This window comes from Brachionichthys hirsutus, unplaced genomic scaffold (assembly GCF_040956055.1).
Source record: "Brachionichthys hirsutus isolate HB-005 unplaced genomic scaffold, CSIRO-AGI_Bhir_v1 contig_1025, whole genome shotgun sequence".
In the NCBI taxonomy this organism is placed as follows: domain Eukaryota; kingdom Metazoa; phylum Chordata; class Actinopteri; order Lophiiformes; family Brachionichthyidae; genus Brachionichthys; species Brachionichthys hirsutus.
Window position 1 is genome coordinate 1 of NW_027180325.1, and position 15,189 is coordinate 15,189.

Genomic DNA, 15,189 nt, shown 5'->3' on the forward strand with positions numbered 1-15,189 from the left:
AGATCCATGCAGTTCCCACAATTGTTATGCTAATGAGGCCCTCTTCTATTGATAAATCATTTTATGGATGTGAGGCTCTGTTTCAGCTCTGTTTCCCATACATCAACTGAATGAATTATTATAAAGCCCTGTTAAACACCCACAGCCCACAGACACTGTGCAGCTCTGACGGCAGTCACAGACACAAAAGGAGTACACACTACATCTCAATGTTGATTTGTTCATTTATTATGGTTTGTGTATGTATGTATGTATGAATGCATTTGTGTTTTAATGTCTGCGCAAACGGCTGCATCATGATTGTGAATCGATGCCACACATTTTGACGCATTCTGTGCAAGCATGCTGCCACTCAAGATATGTTCCCTGATTGAATGTGTTGAATTGTTTTATGAGAGAGCACAACAAAACAATTGTTTTTTCAATAAAGTTTTGACTTAGGCCATGACTCAATATTCAATGTTTTTCCTAGTAGAAAGTATGTGCAATGGTCGTGCAGATACTTTGCAGGGATGGAAACCTATTACTTGTTCATTTGTGCATGTGCACTCAGATCGTTTTCACTCACTGATACAATGACGGGTGGATTAATGAAAACACAAAACACACAAAACGTATCTGTTGTGTATATAATCAGAGACAACTATGATTTTTGATTTAGTAATACTTGTATTTCTTTGATATTGGTTCATCCTTTGCTTCCCTCATGGAGAAAAATGCATCAACAACCTTTCTCCATCTGAGCCTGTTTTGGGCCATGTGTTGAGCCTTGCCTCAAATCAGATCCAGCTCCTACATCTTGGTGGTCACAGATTCCCAACCAGGTTGTTTTGAGCCAAGCTCCGTTTTCCATACAATATGTCTCAGCACTATTTTAGGCATGTTCAGACCAAGCCATTGCATGTGTGTATGATCTCCTACTCAGACTCTGGCTCTTACTCTTCATGCACTGTTCCTCATTTGAGATCTTTTCAGACAGGGAGATGCAAAACACTGTACCACTAATTTTGACCCACACAGGAGAACATGCTTGACAGTGGATTTTTTGCCCATTGGATTAAAAGTGAAACCAATCTTTTGTACATTATAGTATCTCTTTGCACAAAACTCATCAAAAGATGTCTGATGCTGCAGGCTCAATTGTCCGCTTAAGCTAAGAACATTTCTATGTTTATTCCTATTCTCAGTTTTGGTGTGAGATAATCAGGATCTTTTTTACGCCACCTCATTGAAACATTCATCCCAGCACATACTGACAGTTTCATCACAAGTCAGAGTCTTTTTCTTAAACTGACTTTGGGCTTCCTCTGCCTTACAGCAAGTCCTAACAGGCTGTCTGAGGTGCAAAACTAGACATGCTGGTGAAGGCGGGGCTACATAAATCACATCAATTCCTTCTGCTTTTTGTCCCAGATGCACCTATAGAGATAAACATGTATTTATGACTTAGTAAAAGACTAAAACCAAACCTAGATACTTTGCACTACTGGGGTTCCTTTAATATATTAAAGGAAATATATTAAAGCAAGAGAAAAGTTTGGGTTGACGCAATTGCAGCAGGCTGTAAGCCTTTTGGCAGGACCTTGTTGAGCCAGTAGGTCGAGTCTAAGCCACAAGACATTATCATTTTTTCTTCAGTCATCAAAGAAACAAACACACCTTCATTTTGACACTTCTTTCTATAAACCTTATCCAGCCCTCAGATCATTTGATGGCTGCGTTACACATTGATGCTGAAACACAAGGCACCCAATCAGTGTTTTACACTAACTATATGGTCTCAAAATTGATTTCAACAGAATATATATATTTTTAAATAAATTCATAGTAAGAGTTGAGAATGTAAGAATTTCTTTTTAATGTGTAAAGTAATGTGTTAACTTTCATAGGGATTTTTCTGCTTAATATTATGGGGTCAGCAAGAGCAACAAAAAAAAAGCTTAGTGGACGTGGACAATTACTCCACTAGGTGGAGTAATGTCTGACAGACAGACAGACACGTAAAGTCTTGAGCTCTGTGACTGATACATCGTCATATTCTGAAGACCAAACAAAAGGCTTTGACGACATCTTGACACTAATTCCACACATTATGAACTTGCTACTAAATTTGAATCTACTTTATTGCCAACTAAAAAAACTACTTGCATTTGTCTCGTTGGCTTCACATAATCAATAATTGCATATCAAAGACAAATACGAGTTGTACTAAATAAATCATCTATGTAATGAACAATCTTGCAAATTCAAACAGGAAAGGTAAGTTGTAAAGAAACATAGATTTTTAAGGAAAAATGGTGACGACTCCCTCTGGGAAATCTTGTCTTGATAGCCTGAAAGTGACGTCGGAACTGATTCAACAAGTTCACAACCACACCCATTCACTGATCTTTAGGTAATTGCTCTTATTCTTCCGCCCCACAGGACAACTGCATGCACTTATCTCAGAGGGCTGATGGAATCTTTTGTGCCCTGAGCCAGGAGGTTGTACATTGTGCGCCATGCTGGGTTTCCTCACAACTTCCTCTCCACACCCTCTCCTCTACGTTTGCTTTGGGGTTTTTTTGGGGGGGGACAGAAGATTAGTAATTAAAATAACATGAACACATAATACAGTATGCATAAACATGATAAATGACAATATGGTGTCATTAAGACAATACATAATAAAATAGGTTTACATCCTCAGTCTGCAATAAAGACAATTCAAAATCAGATAGATAACTAACAAAGTTCAAACTGCAAAATGTTTAAGCTTGAAAGCAAATGCAGGAAAATGCATAAGCTGAATACTGTATGAACTGAGACATGTGTGCACGCTGCACACACAACCCAAGTCTAAGGGTGGCGACTACACTATAAGGGTACTTGCATAAACCATTATTGCACTATGGCTGTTCATTTACGCAACAATTACATTTTGGGGGCATGAAAATGTAAAATGTTCAGGGTGTAATCTTTGAAAATATTTTCAATATATTTCAATGTATTCCCTGATCTGTGTGTACAAGGATCTTTTCCAAAACTTTGGTGTCATGAACACAGACGTTTCTGAGAACACAAACAAACAACAGTTAACTTTATTTGCAAAACTGCAATGTAAAAAGAAAAATGCTGCGTAAAGTGTGTTTTGAATACATGTGGGTCAGGTGGAAACGAGTCTTCTGAGTTATCCTTGTGTACAGCCGACATCCAGACCTTCTTCAGACACCTAAATGAAAGATGCCATATGGAGCCTGAGTGATTCATAAGGAGTTTATTTTTCCATTGAAGTTGCCTCGGAGCTAAGATCTTCCTGCGGGTTTTAGTAATTTGACTCATCTCAGTGGCAGATTGAGTTTGTACAACAGTGCCTCTCCGAGTGTGCGATGAAACAGGACCCGCCCCAACTCTGGCAGAGCATGCCCTCTGAGGGACCTGGGGGGGCCATCGGTCCTGTTGCTGCTGCATGGCACCTCGACCTCTTCTGCTCGCTCCTGGGGAAAACTGAGTTGAACCCCAACATCTGCTGTTGCCTGTTTAGTAGAGGGAATACCAGTGGAAGCTGGAAGAGTTATGTCGTGTCCATGTTTGGAAGCACATGAGACCATAGTGAGACTTCGCTGGTGGTCCTCTGGGTCGTTATGTGATTGAAAAAGATGACAAAGATTTCACGCGTTATGATGCTCTGTTTTGTTGTCCTCCTATTTCTTATTTTATTCATCAAACCAGCACAGCTTCTTTTTGAAGTTATTGCTGCACTTCGTCCTTTGTTTTTTTTTTTCTTTGTTCAGTTCAACACTATCTCTAATTGATCAACTCTAAATGTCCTGTGCCACACACACACACACACATGTTATTTTCAATATATCTGCGTTAATGATAGCTGCAGTTGTGCTGAGCAGAATGAGTATATGTTTAGGCATATATTAGGCTCAACAGATTGTTGCATCTCGAGTTCATGCAATTATCTTGACTGAGCTGCGTTAGCCCCATATAGCATCATCGCTGGGATAGAGGTGATCTATTTTAAAATAAAATGTTTTGCAACTTACCTTTACAGAATTAATTTCTTGAAAATGAGAAGTCTTTTTCAAAAAAAAAAATCTTTACTCTCCTTTGATTTCTGTGTAATATTATATTTCATTGGCTCACCTAAAACTGGGCATTTTAATAAAGGACATGCATGTGGCTTATCTGTACAAAATGCTGTGTCATCCCACCCATCAAACATGTCTTACAAAATATATACGGTTGAATGAAATATGCAAAGGGCCACCACCACCACTCAAGTTAAACCCTGCCTAGACCTTGGTGAAGGATGGGATTCTATTTGTCAATAGAAACTTGATAGACAGAACTGAATCTGCAGCTGTCAGATTGAACTGCCTTTGTTTTTGGATAGTAGCTGCACAGGTGTGGGCATTCAAGGAGGCAGTTACAAACACTCTCGATCAAAGCATTACAAATATTAGTGAACTTTCTTCGGACACTGAATGTACAACTTCAAGTATGTGTTAAAAGCTAAATGTTATGTAGTATAAGATAGTAAATCAAACTTATTTAGAATGACTTAGCTATGATTAAATCAGCGGTTACATTTGATTTCTGTACTAAATTACACCATGTTGGTTGAGTATTACGCTATGAGCTGACACTTTAATTTTTCAATTACAATTTTTCTGTGTTGGCACACGTACATGAAGTCTTTTTACTTTTTTGACCGCCACTGACATCATTATCATTATTACTATTACTCAAATTGTTTTTGTTATTATTATTATTAACTGTGTTTTTATTGTGATACTTATTATAAATACTACAAACTGTAATCGTTCTATATAATAGCTGTCATTATTATTGTGGTTGTTAATTTCTCTCTCTCTCCATTGTATTTAAACACATGCTCATGGGGATTGCTGGCTCACTGTGGAATAATGAGTATGATACTGACCTAACAGGGACATATTTATGAAGACATTTCTGTGCTTCTTGGAATGGCCCTAGATCAGTTTGTGTGGAATATGCACAGAGACATATTATCTTGATACTTACAAGAAAAAATAATAATCTGTATTTCATGCAAATATCCATTCTTTTTCAAGCATACAAAAAGACATTTGTCCTGTACGAGTTGCCACTGATTGAGGCGGGTGCCATCAGAAAAATCCAACCAAGGTTCTGCGCTCCAAACAATGGCTTTTCTGTAACTTCTAAGGCAGCCAAGAGGACACGCGTATTTCTGTTGCCGGAAAGGGCTTGTGTCACACTGCCCTCTAGCAGTCTATCTGTGTAGAAGAAGATATTCAAACAGAAAACCAATTCACCTGATATATTCATGAATTTGTCAAATACATGCTTGTGTTTGTACATACAGAAGTCAACTAATCAATGCACACGTTCTATGAGCAAATAGTCACACATAGGCCAAACATGGTAGCATTAATATTTTATTTTACAATATTGATATCTGCTTTTACTCTTTAGCATGCAAATACCTACAGAATAAAGAGTACCAATACTCTATACTGGACTTTTGTCTCATTCTTAAGCCCCCCCCCCCCCCCCTCCCCCCCAAAAAAATACTTAAAAAAAGGCATCATCAAAAGTGATGCTAAGTACTGCAGTTTAGAACAAGCCATAGCCCAGAATACCAATGATCACTCATCACTCAGCTGACATACAGAATCAATGAGTGTGTGTGTGTGTGTGTTATATATATATTTATAACTATTTAGATATTTTGTAATCTTTAAATAATAACCAACAGTCAAAATGTTTGTGGCAATGCTACCAAAACATTGTTCTCTGGACATTGAAATTAAATAACCAACATTCCTATGGACAGTGATTCTATTGGTTCTTTTGTTGACGGTTTGATGGATCTTACAGGAAGTCATGCTTAGCCCCTGAGGCGGCGTATTGTACGTACGGACTAAAGAACACAAAGTTCTTGACAGAGGGAACTGGGAGGATTTTGAAAGTGTGGGAGGCTCGGTCAAGGGGGTGCAGCAATGCATGTCGTGCATTTATTTTTAGCTGACCAGAATACAGTAAAACTGTGTTTTGCAGGACTTACAAAAAAAAAAGGTCAGACAGCTGCAGGCCATCCAGAATGTGACTGCCATCCTCCTCATTAACATCAATAAAGTGGAGCACATGATGTGGAATGTCAGATCACTGGATTTGCTTCCGTTGTGTCAAATTACAGATTTTGAAATCCTACTATGTGATTGATAAAGCGCTAAATGAACTTTGGCCAAAACGGTCAGTCCGAGATCCAGACCTCTGATCCTCTGGGACATTCTGACTTTGTGTTCCGAGACTTAGAATCAAGCAAACTAACATAACATACAAGTCTGCATGTACTCTGTAGCATTCTGCCAAGTGAGTCGCTGGGGTTGCAACGGTTTGAGATTTTCACATTGTTATATTGATCTCGGAAAATGTGGCAGTATTTAACAATGACAGGAATAATACCAGCAATAATAATAGCAGTATGAGTATTAGTGTTTACAATAGCCCATCATGGAAAACAGAACATAGGATTTTTTTGGTTTTGGTTAATGTAGCAACGTGAGCAAACTATTTCCCTTTTGAAACTATACTGTATAGGGAAAATTTACATTTCCTGTTTGAAGTGAAAGAAAAAGGAAAACTTTCATAGATTTAAAAAATCCAAGAACCTTCCTGTCAAAGGAAATAGTGCAAAACGGTTTTTCTGAGATCAGATTGTCTCAGGAGCATACTATCTAATAAATCTTCAATGATTTATTAGATATAAAATTTAAGTTTGGTCCAAATCATGGGATTCAAACAAAAGGAAAGTCTAAAACAATCCCATTCTACAGTGTTAATTACACCATTTTCAGTCCTGAATCGTTATTTTTTATTCTGGGGGGGTACATTTATGAGTTCTCTGCTCTGTATTATTCAGGAAAAAAAACAAACAATGGCATTTTAAGCAGGCAGTTGGAGGCGATAGAGTGAACAATAAAACCTATGTGAGTAGCTTTAAATTACATTTTCTTCTTGTATCCAGCACGGTTGTTAGATGGGGATGCAGAGTGCTTGTGATGGTTTGGGATTTTCATATCCCTTGCCTGAAAGCAGGGATAGTATGTAAGTAAAAAAAAAACCTGTATAGCAGTCATCTTATATGTAATGACGGGAGCAATGAATATGCATTCTTACGTACAGAGGGTCCATCATGTACCAGGCCATTATGAACTCCCATATAGTCTTGCACATCTGCAACAGTAACAGGTAATACTGGTTAGTCTTCACTGAAAATATCTGGAGATGTAGACAACAATCTCATAATCAGTTCTGGTCATTAAAATAAAAAAAGCAAATTGCTTACAGTGAAGTTTGTGGTCGAGTCTATCCAAAGAAAGAAGGATTTTTTCTTCTTCGATGGAAATGGTGCTGAGACCCCGCCGATTGCAATTTTGCTGCACCTTTCCAGGCCTATGTGTTTGCTGCATTTCCATGGCAACGGTAATGTCCTTTTCTTCCGAGAAGCCCTCAGCATGTTCTCTCGCCAGGTGTAACTGGGTTGCACTCTTTAAACCTACAAACCACATCGGAAGCATGCATTATCTCCTGTTTACACTTTTCATTCGTTGCTCTCTATGTGCCATTTAAAGTGTACAAACATTATCCAAGATTATGGGAGATAGGCTCTTGATATGGGCAAGAATGATGTCCAAATCCAGGTTCTTGGTCCTGAGGAAGGGGAGAGTGGAAGAAGAACCTCTTCCACTTGGAAGGAATTCTTATTCCATCAGTGTCAGAGAAGTCCATTAAAAGTCTGGGTAAGATATTGATGCCTCAAAGACAAGGAAGTGGGACAGACAACACAGCAGCCATTTAGATGGAAGCAACGAGTTGATTTTTGGTAGCCACACAAGACCTTGATATGGCAAAGCTCATGGGAGACAAAGACAGCAGCTGGTGCAGGAAGAGACCCGTGCAGAAGACGAATACCTCAGGAGAACAGCGGTCATGTGGCAACATGGCGCGCAGACGATGGATGATGGGACCACTCTGGTTTCTAATAAAGTCAGAGATGATCAGGTGGTAAAGGCAGTAGGTGACGCCATCTGCAACGGCAATCCAGCGGAGCAAATAGCAGCTCCCACCCAGCAAGGCACAACATCGCTTTCATCAGGGCAGGAGAGAAACCTCCGAGAGAGCACACAAGGTCCCAACCAGGTTGCTCGCCTCTGCTCGTGATTGGCAACTGAAGGTGGACCTGTGGAAGCAGCTAAAGTATCCAGAGGACATAGGAAGGACGTCACTCAAATACCTGGCCCATTTTGAGACTTTCAAAGTGGGCTGCAGGGGTTTCATGGGCAAACTCTGTGCTGAGCTCGCAGACACCTTAGAATCAGAGGATGAAGGAGAGAGCAGCCTCCAGAATCATCAGTGAGGCTCACATCAGTGAGCCTCAAGGTGCTTGTGGATCCAGAGGGTGGATCCAAAATGTTTTTTATGGAAGTGAAAGTTCTGGTTCAAGGCTTATAGAAACATAAGCACAGACAGTAATCTTAGTACCTTCATCTGGAAATGCCTTCCTGTAAAATCTGGAAAGTACTGGCTCTGACATCAGTCTTGTTGGCTACACATAAAAAAATAAACAAGTTAAAGACAATTAAATAATTATTTAATAGTGCATTGCACACATTCAAAGTGACAAACAATAGAATGAATAGTGATTTGTTTTTTCAACATTTTCAAATGTACACCCATTCACTGATCTTTAGATACGTACTCCTAGTCTTCCTCCCTACAGGGCATTCATGCACGTACCTGTGAGGGCTGAGGAAAGTTCTTGTGTCCTGAGCCAGGAGTTTGTGTGCTCGGTTTCACTTTGGGTTTCCTCACAATTTGCTCACTCTCCACGGCCTCTCTCCTGAGCTTGTTTTTTTCTGAGTCAACATTAAAATAACATAAGAACACAAATACGTTCATAGAAGTAAGCGACATTGTGGATTTGTAAAGACTATAAACAATTTGCAAAACAAACACATTAAAAGATAGAGACCAAGGTTGAAAAAAATTAATCATCAAAATTGACAAAGCATCCTGTATTGGTTTATGACCAAGCATAAAATATGCAAGGAAGGTGCTGCATTTGTCTATACCTTGCCATGCTACAGGAATAATGTACATAACATTTATTTGTTGTGTTTATTCCATTCAACCTATATCGATTAAGCTGTTACAGTTTAAATTTTAGTTTTTTTAAATAAGTGTTTTTTTAAGTCAATGGGTCTTCTTTCCACAATATTACTCATATTTCTCAATAACTTGTCAATATCAGCAAAGGATAAAGTCGATGTTCTATATTATGTTAATCAATTTCCTAAAATTTCCTAATATTCAAGAGTGATGCAAAACGAACAATTGCCTTCAAATGGAAAATGGCCTCTTGGGAATTTCATCTAATTCAACTTGCCTGTATTGTGTGTGTGTACAATTGTTGCACTTGTGCCTGCAAGTGGTGCACAAAAGTGGCAGACACAAATACGCAACTCCATCTACCATCAATGTGATAGAGAACGGCTACAGATAAAAGGGCAGGTTCATGGGCTCATGAGGACTGTCATTTACACTAAGGATAAATCATAAAAGGGATCGATACACAGTCCTGTATCCAGTACTTAAAGGAATCCTTTTAAATTTGAGAGCAGAAGCTGTGCAGCTACATGGACTGACACGTCTCTGCACACAAACAATTTAGGTTTTGAGAGGGGCTGTCAGCCAAAAATACTGCATACATTACCCTCCTTGGTGGATAAAACGCTACGGACATCTTGCCAGAGCTGTGAGATTTCCTCATCTGTGGGAGTGCAATCTAAACGGAGTCCAGTTTTAAAGTCAACCACTCTGCTTCTCCTTGTGCAGCTCTGAGTTTCCTGATGGGCTGAAGTGCATTTGCTCTTTTGTGTGTTGCCCCCTGGAACAGTTTTGATGTCAATCAGTGTGTCCTGTGAAAACAAATCCTCTGAATGGTGTTTGTGCGCCGCCTGCTCTAAAGCCGGAGCCGGTTCAGAGTTGGCGCTGAAATGATATGGAAACTTAATGACGTTGGTTGTCTGTCCCTTCAGCAGTTTCTTGTTTGGAGGTGGGCGTGGAGCTATTATCTTCCCATGGGTCTTTGCAATCGCATTCATCTCAGCAGCGGACACGGGTCGTAAGACGGTGCCTCTCCTGGTACGCGATGATGAAACCGGAACCGCCCCAACTCTGGCAGAGCATGCCCTCTGAGGGACGTGGGGGCCATTGGCCCTGTTGCTGCTGCATGGCACCTCGACCTCTTCTGCTGGCTGCTGGGGAAAACTGACTCGACCCCCGACATCTGCTGTGGCCTGCCTTGTAAAGCGAATACCAGTGGAAGCTGGAAGAGTCATGTCGTGTCCAGGTTTGGAAGCACACGAGACCACAGTGTGACTTTCCCGTTGGTCCTCTGGGTCGTTGCTGGACTGATGAAGACGAAAAGATGTGCTATTCATCCGTCGTTTCCTGTCCTGTGTTCTGTCTTCATCTTCATCTTCCTCGTGTTCTTCATCAAACCAGTGCAGCTTCTTTTTAAGAACGCTGCTGCTCTCTGACCCTTTGGTCTTTGCTTTGGCTATTTCAACGCTATCCCTGATCGCTAGAGCTACTTGTTCTGGAAAGGTCAAAGGTCCCGACCCACACACGCACATGTGAGACCCTGACATATTTTGGGATTGCTGTTTAAGGATTCCTTTCGCAAATCTGACTTGAAGTATGGAATGAGATGCCCCCGCTGAAACAGGCAGCTGTTGTACATCTTTCTCAGGACACTTAGGGGTACCTGCTTGAATGTTGTACAAGCACGTGTGCTGCGGTGATTCTGTGTGATCGGACTTCTCAGTTTGGAGCTCTGTCGAGACTGCATAGCGAGGATGTTCCTGTGATGCTATATTAACGGACTTTCCTGCTAGATTTGTTGAACCCTCATAGCAGGCACGTTGCTGTGACACTGTGTTAATGGGGTTCTCAATTTTGGGCTTATTGAGATTGTTTATGAAAACACTAAGATCTGTCTGTCCCGGCATTTGCTCAACAGATGGAAAACCCCAAGAGGCCTTAGAGGTCTGCAGCTGATTATTGGACCATTGCGAGTCCTCTTGCATTTGCTGCTTAGCTTCGTGTAGTTTCCTTGATGGGGGTAAGTTATCAGCATGTAGCGTCATTTCTGAGAAAGAAGTTAGATCTGTTGTCGGACACAAATAATTTTGCTTGATCCGCTCCAGGGCTGGAAAAGGCTCCTCTCGGCCGAGCAGGAATGATGGATGGAATGACTGTAGATTTTGTGTGCTGCAGGCAGGCTGCTCGTACTCCAAACTGTCTTTACTCGAAATACTGTCAGAATCACTGGGAGCAAACAGGTTGTTGTCCTAAAATAAGGGAGCAAATGAAAAGTTATTAGAAAACAATCATAGGATTTAATATGTGTAGAATACAGATCCAAACCAAACCAAAATCACAGAGAAGAGTGATTGTGTTTTTTTTTTTATTGGCCTGACGTTTATGTAAAATAAACGGAACAATTTATTTGGATAGATTGTTCGCTCTAAGATATGAATTTCAAAAAAGTCCGACTTTTCTTCAATGTCTTTTAATAAGGTGGAAATACCAAGGCTGGTATGTGAAAATATTTAACATTAAAAATGATCCTTGTTTAATGTTAAATATTAAAATTTTAGTAATTACTACAGTCTGGTTTTAGAGCATGTCATTCATTTAGTCATTCATTCATATCTTTTTCGATCTGCTGAATTCAAACAAGTTTGTTGCTTCACGGCTCACGGGAGTTGCTGGAGCCTATCCCAGCTTGCTATGGCCGAGAGGCGGGGTACACCCCGGAGGCATCGCCAGGGCACCACGGGGCCACCACTCACACACTATGGACAATTAGGGGTAGCCAATTGACCTAAATTGCATGTTTTTGGAGGTGGGAGGAAACCGGAGAACCCGGAGGAATCCCACGAGGACAATTGTCACTCAGATGACTTACAGAAACAACCTCAATGATTAATCAAGAAAATCTTTTTTGAGAATGTCCCATAAACAAATCTTTTATCAATATTCTAGTAAATAATCTACATGCCTGTGGACTGTGATCCTGTTGCTTCTCCGGCGACTTCTTAGTTTGTTGACAAATATTGAAGGGAGTCATGCTTTGCTCCAAAATCGGTTTACTGGAAATCTCCACAGCAGAAAGTGTTTGGCGATGAGAGGATTTAAACGGTGTGGGAGGCTTGGCAGAAGAAGTGCATCTTCTATAAAGGAAATAAATCAATAAATGCAATTTGTGAAAAGTAAAATAAAATCCACATTTATGAACACAAATATCAGCAAACTTTAATTTAAATTCTCAGGGTTTAATCCATCAGCAGTGACTGGACTGTTTTAGTAAATAATAATTATGTAAATGTTTATTGTTTTTGTTTACCTGGTGGTGTTAGAGTTGCTGGGCAGGAAATAGGATTGCTGTTTGGCTGAACTCAATTTACCTTGAATTTGATTGAGTGCATCTTCAACATTTGGGACATTTCTTCTAAAATCTAGAACACACCATAAAAACAGAAGACAGAAAGTGAAATGTGTCCAGACTGCTGTACATGATTTCTGTGAGGCATGTGTAAAACAGCTCACTGACCATGTCGATATCTCTGAGAAGGAGGAAGATGGGCTCTTTGGAAGCGCTCGGTCGCATCCTGTATTCGATGTCTGCGTTGCAGCAGGATGTTCTCCCTCATTTGGTTCTGCTGCATATTCCACTCAGACTGTCTTTCCTCCAGAGCCCTGGCTTAGAAGAACCGTGTTCAGTGATAATCTTTTGTTCTTGTTAGTATATATAAATATATATAGCCAGTTTGATGACGCATCAAAACAGTAGCAAGTATTTTTTTTTCTAACCTGAATTTTTTTTACAATTCCTGTATTGTGACAATCTCATATACTAGCTTTATGAAAGCGGTAAAAAAAAGTCAAGTATTTAACAACGGACCGACAGCTGGCACCACTTTTAAACTTTTTGTCTACAATCCACAATATCATCTTTTCTGCCAGTGCTCGTAACAAAATGTAAAAGGATGCTGGTTATTAAATATAAGCATCATTGCATGATTATTAAAAGCGACCTCCTGCGTCGGTTGGTTTCCATCGTCATTCTACGACCTCGGGCTCTGGATAACTTCTGCTCTTCAAACAAACGCCTTCTCTCGTCCTCAAGGCCTCCCTCGTCTCCCGACCTCGACCTTCTGGAAGTGAGCAGCTGAGTCAAGCGGTTTGCATGCATGGTGTGGATACATGTCAGCCCTAACGCAGCCTCCGACTTACACCAATAGATGACTGTAAATAAAAATAAAAAAATCTATTTGGTTATACAGCCTGATTATATAGCGGTTACAATGTTAACAGCTTGCTTTCCCACATGAATAATTTGAACAAGATCCGATAACAAGACAAGGTAAATACACGCTTAGAGGATACGAGTGTTTGATGAAGTTGTCCTGAGGGACTTTCATCTTCGCAGGCTGATCTTGACGCGGCGCAGACATGCAGCTTCAGCCCTTTCCTCTCTTGACCCGCGAAACGTCAGTCGTGGCTCGTTCAAGCTCCCAGATCTGCTGTGGGGTCAGGAGGGGGAGGGGGGGGGGGTTCAGCGTCACATTAACTTCAATGATAGTATAAGTTCCCATAGCAACCGAAGACGCGCGGCTCCTTGACAACTGGGGACAGTGGTGACAGTGCCAGCTGTGACCAGCAGGGGGCGCACGGCTCAATGCTTCAAATACATCGGGGCGGAGAGAGAGAGAGAGAGAGAGAGAGAGAGAGAGAGAGAGAGGGAGTCACCAGAATGACTAATAGATGAGACGACCTCGAATCATCTTAAATAGTTTTCTGAAAGCTCCATTCCTGCATTTAGTTCCAGCCGTAACTTTAGATTTTATTTGTTTTTTCCTCTGCGCTTTGCGTGTTTTTTTTTCCACGGGGATCTTTTCTCATTAAATGAAGATGCATCCTCCTATAATCACATTTAAGATTAGAAGAGGATTTAAAATAAAATCTGCTTTTAAGAGATAGATCATTTATCAGGCCCTTTCCAACAGGAGCCACTCCATCTTATAATTGATTTTCAGTGTCACTATATATAAAGTGTTAGTGACGATGTACCTTTACTGATATCTAGTTATTAAGAAAGTCACTCGCTGGCCCCGCAGCCTCAGCCCACGGTTCCACCACTCAGGTCTGAACACCGGAACACCGGGAGACCTCCCGTAGGCGCTGAAAGGCGGGACGTCCAGGTGATCAACTGAGCGAGTTGCAGATGATCGGCATTTGTAGAGACATCAGGACATTGATCGTCTGCTCGGAGGGGTGAGTCGACAGATCCTTTGTATTGTAAAACAATTTACTGAAGATATTCTCAGTATCAGACTGATCTCGTGAGCTCCTGCTTTGACATCCTTTGTCGTGTCTTTCTTTCAAGGTACACGTTGGTGTGAAAAAATTGTTTCAGTTATTTAAAATGCTAAATAAACATAATTCGGTGCATCATTAAGGTGATTATGTTGAAGCCATTTGTGTCTGTCTAATCAATGTAAGATCAATCCTCAACTAGCAGCTACTAATGCACATAAAGTAAAGGAAAACAAACATACAATATAATAAAGTAAAAAACAAAAACAAAACCTCCTCTGCCTTTCTAAGACAGAGGAGCTTTTCAAATTGATGAAAAAAACAAAACATGGCACCATATTCATGTTATCTCAGTGGATATAGACTAAATTTATGATGAATTAATAATTCAGTTTATAATGTGGTCACCAGGTTGCTCACTTAGGTAAAATCTTATTAACACTAATTATGATTGAAAAGCCTGTTATTATCATCAATCATCATCTGTGCCCAAGCAATTAGTTCCTGAGATAACCACATTGTTATAATGCAATTACTGACCAGACGGTCCACTTGCTCATTTGACAATGGCACAAATGACTATTAAAACATATTCGCTGTCATTAGTACTGTGGTCTAATGTATAATGAAAGGCACAATGCCCCGCTTTAATCAATAAATTACAGTTTACCGCTGCACTAACAATCAGCCGGAGATGTGGACGGGTCGTTCCAGGTAATGAAACGAGGGTGAGCAGACGGTGAGTTT

The 15,189-nt window shown here is 40.3% G+C and overlaps 1 protein-coding gene across 1 annotated transcript; it reads right to left on the bottom strand.

Moving 5' to 3' along the window:
* Window positions 1-7,002: 7,002 nt before the first annotated feature.
* On the bottom strand, window positions 7,003-13,580 carry LOC137912773 (centrosomal protein of 126 kDa-like; the record flags this gene model as incomplete). Its single annotated transcript, XM_068756910.1, has 11 exons — window positions 13,513-13,580; window positions 13,161-13,280; window positions 12,677-12,822; window positions 12,470-12,581; window positions 12,125-12,296; window positions 9,749-11,411; window positions 8,794-8,912; window positions 8,539-8,602; window positions 7,343-7,552; window positions 7,196-7,230; window positions 7,003-7,082 (listed from the first exon to the last, which is right to left on the bottom strand). Coding segments are annotated over exons 1-11 (2,789 nt in total), but the record flags the coding sequence as incomplete, so codon positions are not given.
* Window positions 13,581-15,189: the final 1,609 nt, after the last annotated feature.